A 24,376-nucleotide genomic window follows, 5' to 3' on the forward strand; every position below is an offset into this window, starting at 1 on the left:
AGGTGGCAGGGTTTGTCTTATCAGGAGTGAGCCACCAAGCTGCTGTAACCAGCTGGGTGGCTAGAAAATATTTGTACAGGTCAGGGCACGCCAGTCCTCCCTGGGAGGACGGACGCGTAATTGTTGACCATCCATACCTGGGGGACTGGTTTCCCCAGATGAAGGAGGCAAACAGACTATGCAGACGGGAGAAAAAGGATTTGGGAATCCAATGTGGAGATTGGCGAAGTAGGTAGATAAATTTTGGTAGGATTTTCATTTTTATCAGGTTTATCCGCCCTAGCAATGATAGGGGTAGTGACTCCCATGCCTTCAGACGCAGCCGTGTCTCATGAACCACTGGGGATAGATTTAGGGGTACGAAGTCCGAAGCCTGCCTCGAGACCACAACCCCAAGGTACCTGAAGGTCTCCACCCATTGTAGGGGTAAATCAGGGGGGGCAGTGTCGCGAGCTGCTGGGTCTATGGGGAACAGAAGCGACTTCGACCAGTTAACCTTAAGGCCCGTGATCGTGGAGAATGAGTCAAGAATTTGTAATGCCCCTCTGAGGGAGGAGTCTGCATCGTTAAGGAAGAGAAGGAGGTCGTCCGCATACAGGGCGACCCTCTCCTCCAGCCAGCCAACACGCAGGCCCCTGACATGCAGGGAGGTACGTAAGGCCTCCGCCAGTGGCTCCATTGCAATGGCGAATAGGGCCGGAGAAAGAGGGCAGCCCTGCCTCGTGCCCCTGGACAAAGGGAAGGACCGCGAAAGACTCTCCCCCAACTTAATGGCCGACGTGGGGTGTCTATAGAGCGTCTGAAGCCACTTAATAAATACCAAGGGGAACCCCATTCTGCGGAGGACCTCCCACAGAAAAGGCCACTCTACAGTGTCGAAGGCCTTCTCTATGTCTAGGGAGGCCACCACCCTGGAACCCTCAGTAAGGTGCTGAGCATGGATGTTAGTAAACAGGCGTCGTAAGTTGATGTAAGTGGCTCTATTAGCCATAAAACCAGTCTGGTCTGTCTCTATCACAGACGGCAGTAGGGGCTGTAGTCTCGTAGTGAGCAATTTGGTAAGAATTTTGAAGTCCGCATTTAGGAGGGCGATAGGCCTATATGAGGCACATAATGTGGGGTCCTTAGGGGCCTTGTGGATTAGTATAATGTGTGCATGGCTCATGGAGGTGGGAAGGGTGCCCTCCGCCAGACAGTGAGTATAGAGCTGGGCCAGCTGGGGGGCAAGTAGGTCCCCGTGGGTTTTGTAGAACTCCATAGGGAGGCCATCTGGACCCGGGGATTTCCCTGCGGGAAAGGAGCAAATGGCCCTCCGTACCTCCTCCGGGGTAATGGGCCTTACCAAATTTTCTCTCTCAGCGTCCGAGAGCCAGCCGAGTGCCAGGGGGTCCAGCCAAGGCGCCAGGTCCTGTGGCCTGAGATCCGAGGGCAGTACGGAGGTATAAAGGGAACTATAGTATTGCCTAAAAGTGTCCAATATGTCTGGAAGAGAGGAGACCGATTCACCTGAGGGGGACACCACACTAGGTATCACCGTCAGGGGCAGGTCGTGTTGAGCTAACATTGCCAGGAGACGACCGTTCCGGTCCCCCTGTTCAAAAAACCTTTGCTTGTTGCGGTAAAGATCCAGTCTGGCAAGTTCTGTGAGATGGAGGTGTAGTTCTCGTTTCGTCGCATTAAGGGCCTCGAAACTAGAGTCAGTGGGGTCAGCTGCATAGGCCTCAGCCTGGGTATCTACCTTGCTCTGTAATTCAGTCGTGGTGGCGGCTTGTTCTCTACGGATCCCAGCTGTGGAGGAGATATAATGACCTCTACTGAAGGCCTTGAATGCGTCCCAAGTAACCTCTGGGGAGGAGGACCCTGCATTAATTTGCCAGTATTCGGTAAGGTGGGGCGGGATAGTGTTGACCAAATCGGCATGGGAGAGCCAGTGGGTTCCCAGGCGCCAAAGGGCCGAGGTTCGGGAAGTGGGGGAACGGACATTAAGGAGGAGGGGGCAGTGGTCCGACAGCCCGCTGGGCAGGTACGTGGCGTCTAACACGTCCGAAAGCATGGCTGGATTGGCAAAAGCTAAGTCGATGCGTGAGGACGTCTTATAGGTGGTGGAAAAGCATGAGTAGGCCCTAGTCGAGGGGTGTTTCCACCTCCAGGCCTCCGTCACTCCCATGGCTTGTGCCCAAAGGGATAGGTCAGGGGAGCAGTGTTTGGGGGGGACCGGTCTGTCTAAGTCTGGGGCTAGAATGGCATTAAAATCACCCATAAGTAGCAGCCTAGCGGGGCAGTACAGGGTAACCTTTTCCAGGATAGTGTATAAGGTGGATGCTGAAAAGGGAGGAGGCAAGTATACATTTACCACTATATATCTCGTTCCCCAAACTGTGAAAACCACTATCACGTATTTACCCTGAGGATCGGTGTGAATCTGCTCCACTGCACATGGAAGGGATTTGCTAATCAGCACCGAGACCCCCCTGGCATAGGTAGAGTAGGAGGCATGAAAGGCTCTCTGGATCCATGGCTTCCTCAGCGCCAATAGTTTGCTGCCCATAAGGTGCGTCTCCTGAAGCAGCACCACATGGGGGGAGTGCAATTTCAGATATTTAAAGAGAACTGCCCTTTTAAATTTAGAATTGAGCCCCCGGACATTCCAAGATAGGATGTTAAAAGAGGACATGTCACGCGTGGCCATCAGAAGGTGCCACTATTATGTCAAGGAGACATACCTGAGCGTCAACATCATGCACCAAGAGCCGCCTAGACCCAGAGAGCCTATCGTAGGAAGAATCGTGACCTGACAATAACCATACAAACAAAAAAGTAAACACATTAACAAAAAGCAAACATACCCTTGGTGACCGCGAGATTCTATATAAGTTTAGATACAAACTATTATTTATTTCAAAACCCTTTTACATTTCGTGGTCCGTCATTGCTTCTCCAGGAACGGGTAGCTGACAGTATTATGCATATACAATATCAGTTGATCTAAAGGCTTAGCATATAACAAGCAGATAGGTCGTACTTGTAATCAGACTTGTCCAAAACAGTCCTAAAATTGTCAAAAAAAAAAATATATATATATATAAACTGAACACCATATACACAATACACATAGTCTCATATCACCTGGTATAAATATAGCCTACCTGGCCCATGGGGGAGCCCCCTTACAAAAACTAACAGACCCAGGGAGGTAGCACTGCAGATCCTGACGACTGGGTCAAACAGGAAGTGTTGGGTAAAGGTGACCTCTTAAAACCATGAGGAGAAACCTGGTCACATTAACAGGCTACAGAAAAAAATAGAAGGGCAGGTAGGAAGATCAGGGCCGTCGATAAGGTGGTACCACTGGCTATACTGTAGAGGGCCTGGGCAGTAGGGGGAATTGGATGTGGGCAGGGAGGATAAGTGCAGGGGGTGCAATTAATGGAACCATTTCCCAGTGTGGCTCTCTCTACAGCAGCTAAAAGCCAGCTTCATTGCCTCTCCCTCCTGCTGAGACAGTCCGATTCACTCAGCTGCCCGGGCCCCCCGTGTGCCGAGGGGGGAGCTACAGAGGGTCAATTCCAGTACATGCCTCCAGCTGCCACACTAATCACTGTCCATGCCAACATATGATACCTGCTGCCTTGCCTCCCTGTGTGCCCCTTTTCCCAGCAGTGCTGCTGGCTTCCCCTCCTTTCCCTCCTGCTGGCTGCTTCAGGTACACATGGGGATCTTTTTTTAGGAATGAGAAACAGGAAGGGACTGGTAAATATGTAATATTGCTGGCCCTTTCCTTTTCTGAATGAATACAGTGAGTGATCGGTACTAATCACACACTGTGTTCATTCATGACTGAAGCATAGCAAACTATCATATGCAGCTTGTGCCCATCATATGCAGCCTCTGTGCCCATCATACAGCCACTGTGCCCATCATTTTCAGCCTCTGTGCCCATCATACAGCCACTGTGCCCATCATATGCAGTCTCTGTGCCAATCATACAGCCCTTTGCCCATATGTGCTGGGGGCGCTTGGGGGTCAGATATGTGCTTGGGGGGGGGGGGCGCTTTGTGAGAGAAGAGGGGTAGGGGGTAGGATATCTGCTGGAGGGGTCCTTTGGGAAGGAAGAGAGATAGTGCAAGGAGAGGTTGTCAGATTTCAGATCCAATCCACACTTCTAGCATATCTTCCTACTGCCAAAGCCCCTCCAGCACATATTCTCCTAACCCCTCGATCACTCCACATATTTTCTACCTTGTCCTCCTTTCCAGCCACTCTCTCCCCCTCCCTTCTCCATCTACAGAGCATAATAAAAAATTTCTACTGACCTGAGATCAGCCCTTCCCTGCTGCCCCCTTTTCCTTGTGTGTGTACAGAACGGAGGAGGAGGAGGGGAGGAGCTTTGATACACTGACACTCTCCTCTGCTCTGCTGAACCAAGCTGCTGTCAGGGAGAAGGGAGACATGTCACTCTTGGTGCAGTCCACGTGAATGATGTGTCGGGGTCTGGGGCAAAAGTAAACCCGAACACATCATTCAAAAACCGGACTGTCCAGGGGAAAACCGCAGAGGGACGCACAACCGCCTCTGTGGAGGAGAGGGCAGCAGCCCCACTCCCTCCTGGGCTCTGTTCCCCGGCTCAACTAACTCTGACCAGTGAGCACATGTACTCTGGCCTTATATACAGTATCCCGCAATGCAATGCTGCACTTTCCTTCTGTCAATTGTCAGGGCTGTAACAAAGCCTGTGCACTCTCTTGCCAGGACCCCTCCCACTGTCCGATATGCCTCAATATTGGACCAGTGGGGGACAGTCAGAACAAGCTGAGTTGCACCTGAGTACAATGAGCAGACCTAACCAATAGATCCTGCTCCCTGGTAGGCAGAGAGCACTCTAAGGCCGCGTACACACGGGCGGACTGTCTGGCCAACTAAGTCCGTCAGACAATCCGACAGACAGTCCGTCCTACTTTTGAATGAACGGACTTGACCACACACGATGAACAGACAGTCCGCTGAAAGCTTGCGCGATGACGTGTACAGCACGTACGACGGGACTAGAAATACGACGTCCAATACACTGCAATGCAACCTTCGGCCGTGTAAATCCTTTCTGAGCATGCGCCATACTTAGTCCATCCAACTAGCCTACTCACGAGCGGACTGTCCGCTGAAACCAAGTTTGGACGGACTGTATTACGGAAATTCCGAAAAACGTAGTCCGCCAGACTGTCTGCTGAAAAAGTCTGCTGAAGCCCACACACGAGCGGACTGTCCGCTGAAACACGTTTCAGCGGACCAAGTCCGTCAGACAGTCCGCCCGTGTGTACGCGGCCTAAGTTTTACCTGTCCATATTCCTGGTAAGCAGAAAGACCAAAAAAACGATACTCTCTTCTAGCATCTACCTAGGAGGGTGCTACACAAGCATGACTTCCACAAGCATGGTGGGACTTGTAGTTCCGCAACAGATGGGGGGTCACCAGTTTGACACCCCTGCCATAGCATAACATAGCCTGCCAACACCCATGTAAATTAGCCTCAAGACCTCATTTACACACAGAACTTAATTTAATAACTCAATGCAGTTTTATCAGGAATTGTGTAAGTTATGTTGTGTTTGTGTCCACTAATAATGATTTTAGCATATTTTTAGCAAAATTTATATTTGCGAAGGGCGGGGGCTCTGTCAGGTGAGCTGTATGGAGCCTCGTGATTTGTAGAAACAGTCCTAAGCAAGATGGCGGCATCATGCAGGATACTGCACAATAGTGCTTATGAAAATGTTTGGTTAGGAGGTTTTGGTTGCAAATACAGCCAATTGGATGCCCCTTTTCCTCTTCACCAGGCAAAATAAGATAAATAAAAGTTAATTAGCAGCTGAAAGTTTTTATAGGCAATTACCCGAGAAAACATACATTACAGGTCAGATGATCTGGCATTTTTAGACTACTTTTACACTAAAAGTACCCGGCGTTAGCAGTAAAGTGCTGCCAGTTTTAGCGGCGTTTTACCGCCGTTTTAAAAGCACCCGTGTTGCAGCACTGTAGAAATTTAATATGTTACTAAAGTCCCAAAAATTCTCCAACGACAGAAATAAAAAATAGGAAGTGATGTCATGTGTTGTAGAGTATTTATCTTGTATTTTCGGATGACAACTGTACTGACTAAATGAAAATCGTACGATCTGGTATTGTATGAGGAATATTTTCATGCTTGTGCGGTCAAATAATATTGGATGAACTGTTGTGATCGGTTCTCGAAAGCTCTATACTAACGATCTGGTTATCATGCGATCGCGTCGAAAACTGTATTTCACGTCTGATTTTCAGATCGTGTGTACGGGCCATGTCAGAGCAATCTGCTGGTATGCTGCAGGTGCAAGTGTACTTAGCTTGCCACTGGTTGCTTGTCAGGATTCTTTTAAGAAGCTCCTAAACAAATCCCTCTACCGGACAACCAGCCAGTGAGACAGAGTTCACACCTGGTTCCTTGATCTGCATTGATCAAATCAGGTTCAAAGCAATTACCCTGAGAACACAATTGTTCTCTTTGTGCCATGTTCATACTGTTCAAGTGTGCTTGTGAACGTTGCATAGAAAAGAAACACAACACACAAAAGCATTACAATATCATAGCCCCCAACTGTCCCTGATTACGAGGGAAAGTCCCTGGTTCAGAACAAAGTCTCTCTGTCCCTCTTTCCTGCTCATTTGTTCCTCATTTTGGTTTGATCTATATAGTTGAATATAAAATGCACTATGTATCTTTTGAAAAGTGTTTCCCAGTGCTAAACCTTTCATGTAATTTTCTAAATTACTGCATTTGTAAATATAAAAAAACAGTATAAAGTAATAGTAGTGGTAAATAAATAAAAAACTGAAAAAACAAGGGGGGGGGCTTCATTCCCCCGCATCGCTGGACCCTGGGACAGGTAAGTGTCCGATTATTAAAAGTCAAGAGCTGCAGTATTTGTAGCTGCTGACTTTTATTTTATTTTTTTAGGGGCACCCCACTTTAAGGTGAAAAAACTTCTGGCAGTCACCACCCCCCCATTTTACTTACCTGAGCCCTGTAATTCCCACGCCGGAGACACGCTGTCCCTCTCTGAACAGGGTCCCGTCTCTTGATTGGAAAGATTGATAGCAGCACAGCTGTTGGCTCCCGCTGCTGTCAATCAAATCCAATGACTCACATGCCGGAGATCAGGGGTGAGTTGGGCATAAATGTCTATGGACGCAAATGCTGGACATGGGAGTGCACCTGCAAGTTAACCCCCCGGAAGAGCGCTTCTCCTAGGGGGTTATCTCACACCCCTCACATTTTTGTAAATATTTTATTATATCTTTTCATGTGACAACACTGAAGAAATTACACCTTACTACAATGTAAAGTAGTGAGTGTACAGCTTGTATTACAGTGTAAATTTGCTGTTCCCTCAAAATAACTTAACACACAGCCATTAAGGTCTAAACCACTGGCAACAAAAGTGAGTACACCCCAGAGTGAAAATGTCCAAATTGGGCCTAAAGTGTCAATATTTTGTGTAACCACCATTATTTTCCAGCACTGCCTTAACCCTCTTGGGCATGGAGTTCACCAGAGCTTCACAGGTTGCCACTGGAGTCCTCTTCCACTCCTCCATGATGACATCACAGAGCTGGTGGATGTTAGAGACCTTGCGCTCCTCCACCTTCTGTTTGAGGATGCCCCACAGATGCTCAATAGGGTTTAGGTCTGGAGCCCTGCTTGGCCAGTCCATCACCTTTACCCTCAGCTTCTTTAGCAAGGCAGTGGTCATCTTGGGGGTGTGTTTGGGGTCATTATGTTGGAATACTGCCCTGTGGCCCAATCTCTGAAGGGAGGGGATCATGCTCTGCTTCAGTATGTCACAGTACATGTTGGCATGCATGGTTCCCTCAATGAACTGTAGCTCCACAGTGCCAGCAGCACTCATGCAGCCCCAGACCATGACACTCCCACCACCATGCTTGGCTGTAGGTAGGACACACTTGTCTTTGTACTCCTTACCTGGTTGCCGCCACACACTTGACCCCCATCTGCACCAAATAAGTTTATCTTGGTTTCATCAGACCAGAGAACATGGTTCCAGTAATCCATGTCCTTAGTCTGCTTATCTTCAGCAAACTGTTTGCGGTCTTTCTTGTGCATCATCTTTAGAAGAGGCTTTTTTCCTTCTGGGATGACAGCCAATGCAGTATGTGGCGTATGGTCTGAGCACTGACAGGCTGACCCCCCACCCCTTCAACCCCTGCAGCAATGCTGGCAGCACTCATCCGTCTATTTCCCAAAGACAACCTCTGGATATGACGCTGAGCATGTGACCTCAACTTCTTTGGTCGACCATGTTGCCTGTTCTGAGTGGAATCTGTCCTGTTAAACCGCTGTATGGTCTTGGCCACTGTGCTGCAGCTCAGTTTCAGGGTCTTGGCAATCTCCTTATAGCCTAGGCCATCTTTATGTAGAGCAACAATTCTTTTTTTCCAGATCCTCAGAGAGTTCTTTGCCATGTTGAACTTCCAGTGACCAGTATGATAGAGTGAGAGCGATAACACCAAATTTAACATGCCTGCTCCCCATTCACACCTGAGACCTTGTAACACTAATGAATTACATGACATCGGGGAGGGAAAATGGCTAATTGGGCCCAATTTGGACATTTTCACTTAGGAGTGTACTCATTTTTGTTGCCAGCAGTTTAGACATTAATGGCTGTGTGTTGAGTTATTTTGAGGGGACATCAAAATGACACTGTTATACAAGCTGTACACTCACTACTTTACATTGTAGCAAAGTGTCATTTCATCAGTGTTGTCACATGAAGAGATATAATAAAATATTTACAAAAATGTGAGGGGTGTACTCACTTTTGGGAGCTACTGTAAGTTAAAGAAGCACCTATGACAAGTTAAGATCTTGGAATAAGCGAAAGACCTCAAAGCAAGACAGTACCTGGATCCATTCGGGGGGTCCTAGTAATAGAACCAAGTGGCCGGTATCGAGGGTGACCCAGTTTGAGCCTCCTGAAGGTCACCCAACACTGCGGATGCTGACATACTGGTGTCTTGCACAAAGTCTCATCCAGGTCCAATAAGGTGGCCATTCCACTCTCAGGGTGTGACAGGTGGGGTCCCTCCACTACCACACATCCATGTGCATGGGGCACCTGAAATACAGATATAGAGAGACAGGAGTGTTTTAAAACTAAATCCATTCTCATAAACCAGGGTTCTTCAAACTATGGCCCTCCAGTTGTTAAGGAACTACAATTCCCATCATGCCTAGTCATGTCTGTGAATGTCAGTTTTACAATGCCTCATGGGATGTGTAGTTCTGCAACAGCTGGAGAGCCGTAGTTTGAAGATTCCTGTCATAAACACTTTCAGCTGACACTTAGGCTGCTTTCACACTGGGGCGGTATTCAGGCGTTACAGCGCTAAAAATAGCGCCTGTGTAGCGCCTGAAAAAAACCGGCCCCTTTCCCTCCAGTGCGCTGGCAGGACGGTGAAAAAAGTCCTGCTAGCCGCATCTTTGGAGCGGTGAAGGAGCGGTGTATTCACCGCTCCTATACCGCTCCTACCCATTGAAATCAATGGGACACCGTGGCAATACCGCCGGCAAAGCGCCGCTGCTGCGGCGCTTTGCGGGCGGGTTTAACCCTTTTTCGGCCGCTAGCGGGGGTTAAAACCACGGTAAAGCGCCGCTAAAAATAGCGGCACTTTACCGCCGACGCCGCTCCCGCTGCAGTGTGAAAGCAGCCTTAGTGCTCTGGATTGAGACACGTACACACTATAGAGGGAAATGCTTTGTTAATATTTTATGTCTGAGGATTACAACCATTTGTCGACCATCATTCGGCTAAAGTGTGGTCGCCCGTCATATGATGTCCTCCTGTGATCGTGCCCGCAGTGTTAATTTCATAGACTAAAATAATTTTGTCTACTAAATTAACACTATTTTAGTCAACTAAAATATGACTAAAATATGACCAAAACTAAAATGGCATTTTAGTCAAAAGACTATGACTAAAACTAAATAAAAAATTGACATCAAAATTAACACTGTTCTGCTGGTCATTTCTAAATTGACAACACAATTCCATCCAGTAAAAGCAGAAAATGCAATGCTCAGAATCAGTGCAAGTCCTCTGCAGGCTTGTGATAAAATCCACAGTGGGTGCTCTGGCTCTGATGCTCTCTCTCACACCGATACAGACATAAATTCAAAGAATAGAGCCAACAACTCCAAACGTTCTTGTTGCTTCTTTATTGGTGTATAAAAACAAAAAAAAATGAGAAAAAATATACAGGGGCTTATGCGTTCCAGCTTACATGCCTTGATCACAGTACAATTCCATCCAGAGCCTATAATAATAGCACATTAAAGTTTAAACATTGCACTACCGCATATAAGTAAGGGGCATCTAGTCAAAATTAGCACTGCGTGACCCCTGCTGCACGTGGATGGCGTGCTCTGTGATTGCCTTTTACTCCAGATATGGCTGATCACAGATTGAGGTAAATAGCCAATCAGCAGTTCTTTACCACGTGATCAGCTGTGTCCAATCACATTTGATTGTGATGTAAACAGAAGACGGTTATCGGCATTCCGTTCCTCACATTGACTAAGGAGACAAGAAAAGCAATAATCGGTGTTCTATCGATATGTGCCCATCGTCGAAAAGTGCCCGCACATGTGCAGAACGGAATGGCACTCCAGCTGAGTTGCCGATCAGCTGGAGAGACATCCCATAGCGCATGCCCACATCGTATGAGCCTTTTTTCAACAGCAGATACTATTTCTCGGGCACAATTTAATGCTATGCAAACGGCGTAGGGACACAGTATTTGTCATATTGTGCCTCACTGTTGTTGTTACAGCGAGGCACAATGTGACATCTACTGTGTCCCTATGCTCCTTGCATAGCTTTCAATTGTGCCCGTGAAATGGTATCACCCATCGAAAAACAACTTCCTACGATGTGCGCATGCGATATGGTGACGTCACTCCAGCTGATCGGCCACGCAGCTAGAGTGCCCTTCTATTCTGTGCATGCGCAGGCACTATTCAACGGTGTGCATATATCAGTAGAACACCAGCTTGTGTAAAAGGGACATCTACACTGGTAATCAGTGCTGCCTCGTTACTGTCGCCACATCAGTGCAGCCTAATCAGTGCACATCAGTGAAGGAGAAAAATGACTTGTTTGCAAAATTTTATAATAAACTTTGAAAAAAAAAGTTTAACATTTTTGATCTTTTTTATTTAGCAAAATAATAAACCCAGTGGTGATTAAATGGCACCAAAAGAAAGCTCTGGTTATGTAAAAAAAATTTATAATAATTTGATATGGGGACAGTGTTGCATGACCGCGTAATTGTCATTCAAAGTGAGACAGTGCTGAGAGCTGAAAATTAGTCTGGGCAGGAAGGGGGGAAAAGTGCCCAGTACAGAAGTGGTTAAGATAACAAGGCGTAGCCTTTAGCCATGACTGTAACTGTCAGGAGGGAGGCCGGGCAAGATCTGCCTGTCAGCCTTCTGTCTGCACATGCTGATTTCCAGCTCCAGAGTGTGCATAACTTCACAGAACAAACCAAAGTAGTTGCTCATGTGCCTTCTAAGGGGAATTGTTATTTGACACCGCTTTGCCCACTCTGGGGGTGTTAACTCAGGACAGGTCAGTAACTTTCACACTTGTGCAACTTGTCCTGTGACTTGGGACTGCAAAGTGGTATGACGAGTCGGTCCCCATGATTTCCAATGATAACCATTCATATCTGTGCAACGTCAAGTCCTGCCGACTTCAATGTAGTCCCTGCGCTACTTGGGTCCAACTTTAATGCTAGTTGAGGTCCATAGACCTCAAGTTTCCACAGACATTCTCTGAAATAGCGGCTGCAAAATCGTGCCCGTAAAAGTTGCACAACTTTTAAGTCGCAGCAGTGTGTAAGGGGCTGATTTACTAAAACTGGAAAATTCAGCTGTGCATAGAAAGCACTCATCTTCCAGTTTTTTTCCGTCAAAGCTTAATTCAGCAAGGCAAACTCCACTTATAGAGTAGAGATAAATAGCAGAGTAAAGAAGCAAGGCTGAACATTCTGCTTCGCTGAATTGAAGGGTCTCTCTCTCTCTCCCCCCCAGCTAAACGTCAATACACTTACCCAGCTCAGGTCGCCAAGACAACATTGGACGCTTTCCCGCCCCCCTTCCCCGCCCTACACGATCAGCGGGAACTGATTGGCCGTATTCGCACACGTGTAAAGGACGGCCGAGCGGTGGAACGCATGCTGGGAGATGGCGGCTGAGCGGTGGAACGCAAAGAGGACCTCCAGGGGGCGGGAGATGAAGAGCACGTGGTACACGGTGGAAGTGTGGACTCCTGGCGGGAAGCGGGCAGCCCCGTGATCGGTGATCGAGAAGTATTGGAGGGTATGAATGTGTTATCTGATACCGAACTACACACTGTATGACATAGAGGCTGAACTATATACCCACAATAGTAGTCTAGTAACCTTGTGCATCGGCACATTATATGTGTATTAAAGGGGCACCTCACCCTGGGATGGAAGATAAAGTATATTTTAGGATAAGGAAGAGTCTGCTGTGACCCCATTGAGGATTTCAGGGTCTTTGTCACCCCCAAACAATTGACCGTCTTTGTAAAAAAAATTCAGATGGACCCCCATCCAGGGATGACGTAGTCGTCATCAGACCCCCCCTCCCCATCCGGGGATGACGTAGTCGTCATCGGACCCCCATCCCGGGATGACGTAGTCGTCATCGGACCCCCCCCATCCCGGGATGACCCCCCCCCCATCCCGGGATGACGTAGTCGTCATCGGACCCCCCCCCCATCCCGGGATTACGTAGTCGTCATCGGACCCCCCCCATCCGGGGATGTCGTCATCGGACCCCCCCCCCCCCCCATCCGGGGATGACGTTGTCGTCATCGGACCCCCCCCATCCGGGGATGACGTCGTCGTCATCGGACCCCCCCCCCCCATCCGGGGATGACGTCGTCGTCATCGGACCCCCCCCCCCCCCCCCCCCCATCCGGGGATGACGTCGTCGTCATCGGACCCCCCCCCCCCCCCATCCGGGGATGACGTCATCGGACCCCCCCTCCCCCCCCCCATCCGGGGATGACGTCGTCATTGGACCCCAGGCAGAAGGTGGTTCTGAGCCCCCCGCCCTGTGAAGACGTTCTTCATTAAAGCTGAACTCCAGGCTTTCTTGTTTTAGATTGAGTGAAGATGGGTTAAGTGGAATGCAACTGCTCCTAAATGCTATCCTGACCCCAACTACAGCCCGGCTGTTTCACACCACACATTTTTCTTTCCCTTCCTATTAATATAAGGGTGTGTACGCGTGTGTGGCATCGGTGTCTTCCAGGAATTTGGGAGAGATCGTCAACACATGCTGACAGCTAGTGGTAGATGGGCATTGCAGTGCCCTGCGCATTTGTGCGCATGCGTGGACATCCACCACATCTGCGTGTAAATTGCATCCTACAAACACATGGTCTCCAGGGATGGCTGGAATATAGCAATCCCAACTGGCTGTGGAGCCCAGCTTAGGTTAGAAACCAGGAAGAGAAGGTAAATTAAAGGAGAACTTGGGGAGATATATAAAATCTCCACACACACACACACCCCCTATATTACCAAAACTATTGGGACACCTGCCTTTACACGCACATGAACTTTAATGGCATCCCAGCCTTAGTCTATAGGGTTCAATATTGCGTTGGCCCACCCTTTGCAGCTCTGACAGCTTCAACTCTTCTGGGAGGACCGTCCACAAGGTTTAGGAGTGTGTCTATGGGAATGTTTGACCATTCTTCCAGATTAGTTCTCAGGTTTGGTCGGAGTGGAGATCCATGCTGTTTGGGAGAATGAAGTTCCACTTTTTACAGCCAGGCAGCTAGCCTTTTCAGCAGTGGCAGCCTGTGGTAGAAGATGATTCCCACATTCATGATATAGGTGAATTCCCATTCCTAATGTTCATGTTTCTCTTCTGTAGTTGGTCAAGATGGCCGAGAGACCAGAGGATCTGAATTTACCCAACGCCGTTGTCACCAGGATTATCAAAGAGGCGGTAAGTCTCTTTGTATTTTAATCAAGAGCTATACATTTTTTTTCACACACACGGTTTTGATTCAAGTAACAAGTGCAGAGCAGTTCTCGGTTTAGAGCTGTTAAAAATAAATAAAAAATCTGACAACGTTTATCAACATTGCTCAGTGCTGAGAGATAAAAAGAAACCTTGTATCATTTGGTTATTGTAGATCAAAGAGATGAACTTCGGTCTGTACATGAGGTCAGTTTAACCACTTAAGGCTAAGCCTTTTTTTTTTATTATTTATTTATTGACACTTGTTTTCAAGTTAAAATCCGTATTTATTGCTAGAAAATTTAGAACTGCCAAACCATATATATATATATATATATATATATATATATATATATTATGCAGAGACCTGGCAGCTTTTGCAATATGTCGCTCTCAGTGGTCGCAATTTTTGGGGAAAATATACACTTCAATGAATAAAAAAACTAAACGGTAATGTTAGCCCAATTTTTTTAAATTTTTTTGTATAATGTGAAATATGATCTTACGCTAAGTAGGGCTGAAACAATGAATCAATCGATTATGAAAATAGTAATCGATTAATTTCATAATTGATTAATCGGCCAGTAACCTAATGGGGTTAAAAAAACAAAAATGAGCCCTTTATAGTATAAAAATATCACTACTGTAAGTATTACTTTCACTGTTCTACGGTAAAAAAAATTAACCCCTCCCAGTAGTGATTATCTGCTTTTTTTTGTACTATAAAGGGCTAATTTTAGTCTTTTTAACCCCATTATGTTAGTAAACGCCTTAGACCTGGTTCACATCTATATGTTTGGTGCTTTTTGCTGAAAAACGCACTACAGTTCATTTACATGGTTTCCTATGGGACATGTTCATATTTGTGCTTTTTTCAGCCGCTGCATTTTTGGAAAGAGTCAGGGACTTTTTTCTTTTGTGTATATAAAAAAAAAACGGTGCTTTTATTTTTTATTTTTTTTGGCTCAATATATTTCAATGGAGAAAAGCATGTAATGCGTTTTTGCAGCAATTTGTGTTTTAATATGCCCAAAAAAAAAAAAATGTAAAATCATGTGCGCAAAAACCAAAACGCACTGCAGAAACGGATCAAAAGCTGCATAGGTGTGTACCGAGCTTTATGCTGGCCTCATGGCTCAATTTTCAGGTGAGAATATTCGAATGAAAAATCTTTGTACATTCGCTGAATTAAAGAATTTTGTTTGAAATTTTCACTTCATTTCTGAACAAAAACCACATACACTGTCTGAAAATTCCTTTGATCAAGAAGTTTTCTATTTCCAAATTTTCCAGTCACTGGTTGAAAACGAACATCAATTTGACCCACCCTTTTTTTTTTTTACCACTTGCTGGCCGTCCAGATGACGGCCAGGCGGCACACCTATTTTGGCGGGAGGGTGTCATATGACATCCTCCCATTTAAACAGGGAATGCGCGCAATCGTGCACGTGCTTCCCTGTTCCTTAGGTGGCGGCGTGTCACGGAGACACCGCTCGCCGCCGAGGACAGTGAACAGCCATTGGGTATGGCTGTTTACCGCGTGATCGGCCGCGATGAAGACGGCCGATCAGGGATGGCTACACCCCCACTGTGCCCGCGAGCACGTCGGTGGCGGCATGTTCCCGGGAACACTGCTCGTCACAGACGCTTGTAAATGGCCATTGGCCGGCTGTTTACCCACGTGATCGTGTGTGTGAGGAGGAGATTGCGGTTTACTGCCTACATTGTACACAAATCACACTGATTTTCCCCCCAATAAAGAGGACCTGTCACAGCCCATGCGAGTACCTGAGTACCTATTTGCAGCCCAAGCTGAAAATTGGTCTGGTCAGGAAGGGGGTGTAAGTGCACTGTATTGTGGTGTAACTGGAGATTGAGGCTGTCCAGTTCAGCAGGACCGGTGGGATGAGGAGGGGGACCTGTGTAAGTTCACCTTACAGATTTTTTTTTTTTTTCTGTAAAGGTGAACTTACACTTTAAAGCGTTGCCTATGGAGATTTTTAAGTACCGAAGTTTGGTGCCATTCCACTAGCTAGCGCAATTTTCAAGCATGACATGTTGGGTATCTATTTACTCGATGTTAACTCTTTCACATTATACAAAAAAATTGGGCTAACTTTGTGTGTGTGGGGGGGGGTTATTTTATTTTTTTTTCCCCCATGACACCGTTTTCTTCACACAACCCCCCCCCCAAAAAAAATTTTTTGAAAAATTGCTGCACGAATACCATGTGACAAAAAAAGGTTTTCAACAAACACCATTTTATTCCCTAGGATCTCTGCTAAAAAAATATATATTGTTTTTGGGGGTTTTGAGTAAATTTTCTACCAAAAATGATTTTTCCATGTAGGAGCGAAGTGCCAGAATTGGCCCGGATGGGAAGTAGAGAAACTCCCATTACCCGTTTAGAGAAAATTGACAGTGTCTATGTAAAGCCATCTTGCACTTATTCAATATAGGTAGATGATAGTCTGTTTCTTTTTCTGTTTGTAGTTACCAGAGGGAGTAAATGTATCTAAAGAAGCACGCAGTGCAATCTCACGGGCAGCCAGTGTCTTTGTCCTTTATGCAACATCCTGGTAAGTGTCTACTGAGGCAATGATGTTTTATTCTAGGTGGATGCATTATGCGTTCTTGTGGGGGGGGATCCAGGTGAGGCAGCCATGTTTTGGTGACAGAATAAGTTACCAATACCTATAGCGGATTGATTGTCTGCCTTCAGAATGATGGAGATAAAGAGAATAAATGATGAGTACTCTTTGATTATTACACAGGATTTACAGTGGGAATAGAAAATAATCACCCCTTTTTTAAAAGTTTTGTTGCTTTTGCAGCCTGAAATGAAGACCGACAATTTTTTGTTTTATCCAGCTGTATTGATTGGTGCAATTTATAACATCCAAGTGAAGGTTTTAACAAACACATGTTAGAAAAAAAAGAAATCAAAAATTGAAACCCTGAGTTGGGGGAAAAAAAGAAAAGAAACCCCCCTTGTCAGTATTTTGTTAAACCACCTTTTGCTTTGATTACAGCCATTAGTCTGTTTGGGATATGTCTACTAACTGCATATCTAGACTCTTATTTGCAGAACTGCTCAAGTTCAGTTAAATTTTGATGGTGACAATTTGTGGACTGTAGTTTTCTCATTCCACAGATTTTCAATGGGATTTAAGTCTGGGCTCTAAATAGGCCATGCAAGGACATTCACCTTTTTCTCCTTCAGCCACCGTGTGGTCATTTTTGCTGTGTGCTTTGGGTCATTGCTTTGTTGGAAGGTAAACCTTCTTTCCATCGTCAACTTTCTGGCAGAGGGCAGCAGATTTTTATCAAGAATTTTACAGTATTTTGGCCCATCCATTTTTCCTTCTATCCTGACAATTACTCCAGTCCCTGCTGCAGAGCAACACCCCCATAACAGGATATTACCACCTCCATGCTTTACTGTAGGAATGGTGTCATTTGGATGGTGGGCCCTATTGGATTTCCAGTTCTACCAGACATATCGCTTGTTGTTGAGACTAAAATTTTATTATTTGGCCTCATCTGACCATACCACCGTTTTTCCATGGGGCCTCAGAATCTTTAAGGTGCGTTTTGGAAAAGCTTAGTCATGACTGCATATGGCCTTTCTCGAATGTCGTTTGTTGGAGTGTGTGTGTTTGTGTGGGTTTCTCCCCCCCCCCCCCCCCCATATTGTCACATGCACACAATGATCACTAGTCATAAATTCCTGCAACTGTTTTAGAGTAGCTGTAGGCCTCTTGGTAGCCTCTGACTAGTTTTCTCCTGTCCTCCAATGTTGTCCTGATCCAGGAAGGGTCTGTGTTGTACCAAATACCTTCCACTTCTTAATAATAGACTTCACTGTGCTTCTAGGCATTGAGGTTGGTTGGGTGATCCTTTTTCCAACTCCGTGATTGTATTTTTTTGTTTTTTTTGTTTTTGTTCTTTTTTCAGACATGTTGGTGTTGTTTTTTTACTTTGAATGTTATAAGTTGTACTGCGTAAATACAGTTGGATAAAACAAACTGTATCTGTCTTTAATTTCAGACTGCAAAGCCACAAAATGTGATTTTAAAGGGGGTGTTTCTTTTCTATACCCACAGTATATAGCTCCCAACAGTTTTCACAGCGCTTTACAACATAAGGTCAGATAGTACAGTTACAATACAATTAAATACGGGAGAAATCAGATGGTCCTGCTCTTTAGAACTTACAATATAAAACGGAGAGTCAAGTGATGCAAACAGGGAATAACTGTGGGAGATGAGCTGATGGAGAAGGTGGAAATACAGTTGTTAGGTGGAGGTGGCATAGGCTTCTCTGAAGATAAGGATTTTTTTTTTTTTAGGGATCACCTAAAAGTGGACAGAGTTGTAGATAGTCAGACAGATTGTGATAGGGAGTTCCATAGGAGAGGCTTGAGGGAAGTCCTGGAGATGAGCATGGTAGGAGGAGGTGACGAATGAATAAGAGAGCACAAGGTCGAGGAGGAACGAAGAGAACGATTTGATTGGTGTTTTGAGACCAGGTTAGTGATGCATTGACTCTATTGCCTTCTTTAGCGCCAACAATTTTGCAATGAAGCAGAAGAGGAAAACATTGAATGTGACTGATGTGATGTCGGCCATGGAAGAGATGGAGTTCCAGCGTTTTCTGGGTCCCCTGAAAGAGGCTTTAGAGGGTAAAGGCTTTGTTTTAATAGACTTTCAAACATGCTTGACTTTTTTTATTTATTTTTTTAATCCAGTGACAATTGTATGTAAAACATACCCACAAATAGACTACATATACTTAGCTTTCTGGTGGCCTGTGTCTTGAAAAGCTGCAGCTTTGCATTACCTGTCTTCTCCCTCCCCCCCGCTTGCTATTTTTTCCTCCCTCCAATTGGTATGTCACTACAGTATGTAAACCTGGTGGGGGCAGATTCTTCAGCCCCAGAAGTGTGAATACTTGCAGAGAATGGTGGGCAGTTAAGTGATGACGTTTTAAGAAATGAGGGGCCAGAATTTTCTTTTTCTTTTCTTTTTGCAGGTTTGCTGTATAAACACATGACCTTGTTATGACAGGTTCACTATGAGTCAAGCTCCACTTAGAGTAAAAATTTGAATCTACGTAAAACATTAGCTGCTTACATTTCTGGGGGGGGGGGGGTTCCCCACAATGCTTCACACGCAAAACAGGGCGAACAAAAATTAGCAATAGCCTGTACATATTAATGATATTGATAATTTTTGTTTGTCCTATCGTTAATATGTACATGCTGGTGCTAATTTTTGTTTGTCCTGTTTTGCTTGTGTAGCATTGCGGGTAAAAATTCATAATTTCTACAATAGTCAATATATGGATATTCGCCAGCTGAATCTGTGCACCACGTCATCGTAGGAACCACAGACCATCAAAAGGTTTTTCAAGCATTTGTCTATGAAAATGGCACTTCTACTTAACCACTTGCCCACTGTACACTGTCATATGATGTCATTTTCTTTGAGTGGCGATATCTGAAAGATGCCTACCTCCGGTTTTTCCCGTGCGATTGGGGTGCCGGAGTATGAAACCAGCGGCAGCGCACAGTCTGACCAGGTGACCAAGGACCAGATAGTCCGGGGCCATCTCTATGTGACCCTCTGAGGCCGGATGCGACGTCACTTCTGGCGCCGGCAGATGTTAACACTGCTCCCTTTTTAGATTAAAAAATAAATAAAAAATTTCCAGCATAGAGGAGAGATCTAGGGATTTATAGAAGATCTCTCCATAAAGAGGACCTGTCATGCTATAATCCTATTACAAGGGATGTTTACATTCCTTGTAATAGGAATAAAAAAATTAAGGGAATGTATAAACAATAAAAAAATAAAATAACGCTTAGGAGCGAATGTAGGTCGCATCCGCATATGTAAACAGCGTTCAAACTACACGTGGGAGGTATCGCCACAAACTATAGAGCGAGAGCAATAGTTCTATTTGACCTCCTCTCTAACTCAAAACGGAAATATTTTTAAAGCGTTGCCTATGGAGATTTTTAGGTAGCGTAGCTTGTCGCCATTTCAAACGTGTGCACAATTTTAAAGCATGATATGTTGAGTATCTATAACATCATCTTTCACGTTATACATACAAATTGGCTCCAAAAAATGCATTTGAAAAATTGCTGTGCAAAAAGTGTGTGACGTAGAAAATTGCAACAACCGACATTTTATTCCCTAGGGCAGTGATCGCGAACCTTGGCACCCTGGCTGTTTTGGAACTACATTTCCCATGATGCTCCTGCACTCTGCAGTGTAGATGAGCATCATGGGAAATGTAGTTCCAAAACATCTGGGGTGCCAAGGTTCACCATCACTGCCTTAGGGTGTCTGCTAAAAAATATGTACAGTATCTCACACAAGTGGGTACACCGCTCACATTTTTGTAGTTATTTTATCTTTTCATGTGAAAACCCTGAAGAAATTACTTTGCTACAATGTAAAGTAGTGTGTACAGCTTGTATAACAGTGTAAATTTGCTGTCCCCTCAAAATAACTCAACACACAACCATTAATGTCTAAACCGCTGGCAACAAAAGTGAGTTTGCCCAATGAGCCATTTTTCCTCCCTGGTGTCATGTGACTCAGTGTTGTAACAAGGTCTCAGGTGTGAATGGGGAGCAGGTGTGTAAATTTGGCGTTATTGCTCTCACTCTTTCATACTGATCACTGGAAGTTCAACTTGGCGCCTCATGGCAAAGAACTCTCTAAGGATCTGAAAAAAAGAATTGTTGCTCTACATAAAGATGGCCTAGACTATAAGAAGATCACCAAGTACCTGAAACCTGAGCTGCAGCACGGTGGCCAAGACCATACAGTGGTTTAACAGGACAGGTTCCACTCAGAACAGGCCTCACCATGGTCACCCAAAGAAAATGAGTGCACACGCTCAACGTTTATATCCAGAGGTTGTCTGTGGGAAATAGAAGTATGAGTGCTGCCAGCATTGCTGCAGAGGTTGAAGGGTTGAGGGGGTCAGCCTGTCAGTGCTCAGATCATACTCTGCACACTGCATCAAAATGGTCTGCATAGCTGTCGTCCCAGAAGGAAGCCTCTTCTAAAGATGGTGTAAAAGAAAGCCCACAAACAGTCTGCTGAAGACAAGCAGACTAAGGATATGGATTACTGGAACCATGTCCTGTGGTCTGATGAGACCAAGATTAACTTATTTGGTTCAGATGGTTTCAAGCGTATGTGGCAGCAACCAGGTTAGGAGTACAAAGACAAGTGTGTCTTGCCTACAGTCAAGCATGGTGGTGGAAGTGTCATGGTCTGGGGCTGCATGAGTGCTTCCGGTACTGGGGCGCTACAGTTCATTGAGGGAAACCATAAATGCCAACATGTACTGTGACATACTGAAGCAGAGCATGATCCTCTCCCTTTGGAGACTGGGCTGTAGGGCAGTATTCCAACATAACAACCCCAAACACACCTCCAAGATGACCACTGCCTTGCTAAAGAAGCTGAGGGTAAAGGTGATGGTTTGGCCAAGCATGTCTCCAGACCTAAATCCTATTGAGAATCTGTGGGACATCCAAATGGAAGGTGGAGGAGTGCAAGGTCTCTAACATTCACCAACTCTGTGATGTTGTCATGGAGGAGTAGAAGGGGACTCAAGTGGCAACCTGTGAAGCTCTGGTGAACTCCATACCCAAGAGGGTTATAAGGCAGTGCTAGAAAATAATGGTGGCCACACAAAAAATATTGAAACTTTGGGCCCAATTTAGACATTTTCACTTGGGAGTTTACTCACTTTTGTTGTTACTACTTTACATTGTAGCCAAGTGTCATTTCTTCAGTGTTGTCACACGAAAAGATAGAATAAAATATTTCCAAAAATGTAAGGGGTGTACAAACTTCTGTGAGATACTGTTAAATGTTTGGGGGTTCCAAGTAATTTTCTAGTTTTTTTTTTTTTTTTTTTTTTTTTTCCATATGAGAGAAATGTTAGTTGTCTCGGTTGCAAAGTGGTTAAGGGCTTTACTACAGAAGGGGAAGAAAGCTGCACCTCCTCTTAAATCTATATGAAATGAGGCATATGATGTTTCTGTGGCCCCATTCATACACAGTATTGCTGTGCTCATCCCATTGTTCTGCTCACACACTTCTTCACTCTCACCGCTCAACACAGAGTGAAAGCGGAATTTAAATTGGTGGAGTTTCCATCATCTTGGTGAAGGCCAACCCTGTGTAGTCAGGAGGGGGAGGACCACGGTGGGGAGAATCTGGAACAAAAATATGTCTCTTGATGCTACCCTACAATGTATGGGGCTCAAGAGCAAGCTCATGGGCATACTGTTGTCATAGGCATCTGCCAACCACCAGTCAGTTTGCTAATATAAATAAAATACCCCATTCTGCAGCTGCAGAATAAAGATCAGAGTCAAACAATAAGCTATATACACGTTCTGTGTAGCATTTGCAGATGAGAGCAATTCCAACAATATAAGTCCTAGAAGACTACAGTAGTATATTGTTTTAAGTGTGTTCCAAATTCTTTATTAGCTACAGATCAGTTGAGCTTGGGTAAAGTTTCTTCAGCACGCCAATATGTTGGCTAGTAGGGTAGGGGTAGATATTTTCCCATCTTCTATTTAAATTAATGTGATCACGTATACATTTGCCAAATTTTCTATTTACAGAATTCCTTATATAGAAAGCTCCGCAGTTGAAAAGCATTAGATCTAATATTCCATGATGTGTTTTACAAGTGAAATAAATGTTTTGGTAAAAATCTGTTTTCATTAGCTAACCTGATCAGCCTTCCTTCCAGTATTATTTGGGGGTGCTTCCATGAAAGCCTGGATCCCTTTATTTGGCCTTGATAGTGACTATACCAGGCCATCATAGTTGAGATTTAAACACAACTGCTGGATAAATGTGTCCCTGATTGCATTATCATTGATTGGTACCAATAGCTCTGCAAGATTCTACATACATGTCGTCGAAGTAACTATGCCACATCAGAATGTGTCACAGGTACTTGGAAATTCCTTCATTCAAGGCCTTGGAGTGTTCCTATTCCCCAGATACAGGTTAGCATACGGCAGGGCACATTTGTTACGATGAAACTCTCCACATCTGGAGGAAGGGGAACCCCCAAACATTCCCTGTTTTAAAATGTGTGTTGAGTTGGAAACCAAAATGGTTATGTGTCTATGTCGAATGCCGCTTTTCTCTCAAAGCCCCATCTTGTGGGAGATCATGAAATAGAATGCATCCAAATTTATGGCTATGTCAGAAAGGATGTAAGATAACTTGATTGCATCAAGCTAAAAATTAGTAATATCTATCTTTTTCTGCAGCTTACAGGCAGGAACAGAAGGGAAAGAAAGAAGCCTCAGAGTTGAAGAAGAAGGACAAAGATAAGAAAGCAGATGGAGAGGAGGACAAAAGCAAAGCAGACGACAATGAAGATGAGGAGGAAAAGATGGAAGAGGAAGAAGTGATAGAAGATGAGGAAGTGGATAACTGAGCAATCCTCTGTAATATGACATTAGTGTCAGTTTTGTGACACTTAAGCATGAAGAGCAATTTCTCTATGCACACTATCTAATGGTTCTCCAGCCTAAACATTTTCTGCAAGACTGTTCAATGACCTGGTTGTAAGGATCGATCCATAGTTGGCGATGTGATCTGACAGCAGTAAGATGATTTGTTGCACAAAGAAGAACATTTGTTATTGGTGTCCTTTTTTTCCTTAGAATTGTTAGATAAAAAAACAAAAATTTTTTTTTAATTAATTAGCAGATTTTGTGTCTTTACTGTTGTTAAAGGGGTGTTTGACCTTCATGTATAGCTGCCCTGACACCATTGCCATTTAGCAGAAGCATCACACCATTCTCTAGAGAAGAGGCTAATCTTCCAACACTTTGACTTGCCAGCATGATGAAATACCTGTTTCCTGGAGAAAATCCTGCTCTAGGTTCCCTTCCGTGTTTCTTGCATGTCTAATGGCCAAAGCGTTCGGTCATAAGAGCTCAAAGGAAGAGACGCTGATCTGAATTCATCCCCAGATATTATGAGACTAAGGCTACTTTCACAACAGGGTCGGTGTTGGTGGTAAAGCGCCACTATTTTGCCACTAGTGGGGTGCTTTTAACCCCTGCTAGCGAAAAAAGGGTTAAAACCGCCTGCAATGAGCCGCTGCCCCATTGATTCAATGGGCAAGGGCGCTTTAGGAGCGGTGTATTCACTGCTCCTACAGCTCTGCAAAGATGCTGCTTGCAGGACT

General features: G+C 45.1%; 2 protein-coding genes across 4 annotated transcripts in view; one reads left to right on the plus strand and one right to left on the minus strand.

The window, feature by feature from the left end:
- The window catches only part of CUNH9orf43 (chromosome unknown C9orf43 homolog), a 55,439-nt gene extending 43,198 nt beyond the window's left edge, over positions 1 to 12,241 (minus strand). Inside the window, exons 1-2 of one of the 3 annotated variants that reach the window (XM_077474951.1) lie at positions 12,166 to 12,241; positions 8,957 to 9,170 (exon numbers count right to left, since the gene is read on the minus strand). In XM_077474951.1, coding sequence (XP_077331077.1) covers positions 8,957 to 9,107 — 151 coding nt within the window. In that variant the 5' untranslated portion in view covers positions 9,108 to 9,170; positions 12,166 to 12,241. Of the gene's footprint in view, positions 1 to 2,846; positions 3,050 to 4,313; positions 4,456 to 8,956; positions 9,171 to 12,165 lie in introns of those variants that run through there. The other 2 variants (XM_077474966.1, XM_077474959.1) reach the window with 2 other exon arrangements.
- A 45-nt stretch (positions 12,242 to 12,286) lies between these two features.
- Positions 12,287 to 23,885, plus strand: POLE3 (DNA polymerase epsilon 3, accessory subunit). Its single transcript, XM_077474980.1, has 5 exons — positions 12,287 to 12,433; positions 14,027 to 14,101; positions 16,610 to 16,695; positions 18,682 to 18,800; positions 23,448 to 23,885. The coding sequence occupies exons 2-5, from the start codon at positions 14,036 to 14,038 to the stop codon at positions 23,615 to 23,617; spliced, it is 441 nt and encodes a 146-aa protein (XP_077331106.1). The 5' UTR covers positions 12,287 to 12,433; positions 14,027 to 14,035; the 3' UTR covers positions 23,618 to 23,885.
- The last annotated feature ends 491 nt before the right edge of the window (positions 23,886 to 24,376 follow it).

This window comes from Lithobates pipiens, unplaced genomic scaffold, assembly GCF_037356315.1.
Source record: "Lithobates pipiens isolate NorthernLeopardFrog02 unplaced genomic scaffold, aLitPip1_a1.2 Scaffold_1, whole genome shotgun sequence".
NCBI lineage: Eukaryota > Metazoa > Chordata > Amphibia > Anura > Ranidae > Lithobates > Lithobates pipiens.

Bases quoted from the DNA above. Each gene is read 5' to 3' on its own strand.
- POLE3 (XM_077474980.1), top strand. From the start codon at position 14,036: ATGGCCGAGAGACCAGAGGATCTGAATTTACCCAACGCCGTTGTCACC. The intron at 14,102-16,609 runs GTAAGTCTCTTT...TTCTGTTTGTAG, and splicing joins CCAGGATTATCAAAGAGGCG to TTACCAGAGGGAGTAAATGT. The intron at 18,801-23,447 runs GTAAAGGCTTTG...CTTTTTCTGCAG, and splicing joins CCTGAAAGAGGCTTTAGAGG to CTTACAGGCAGGAACAGAAG.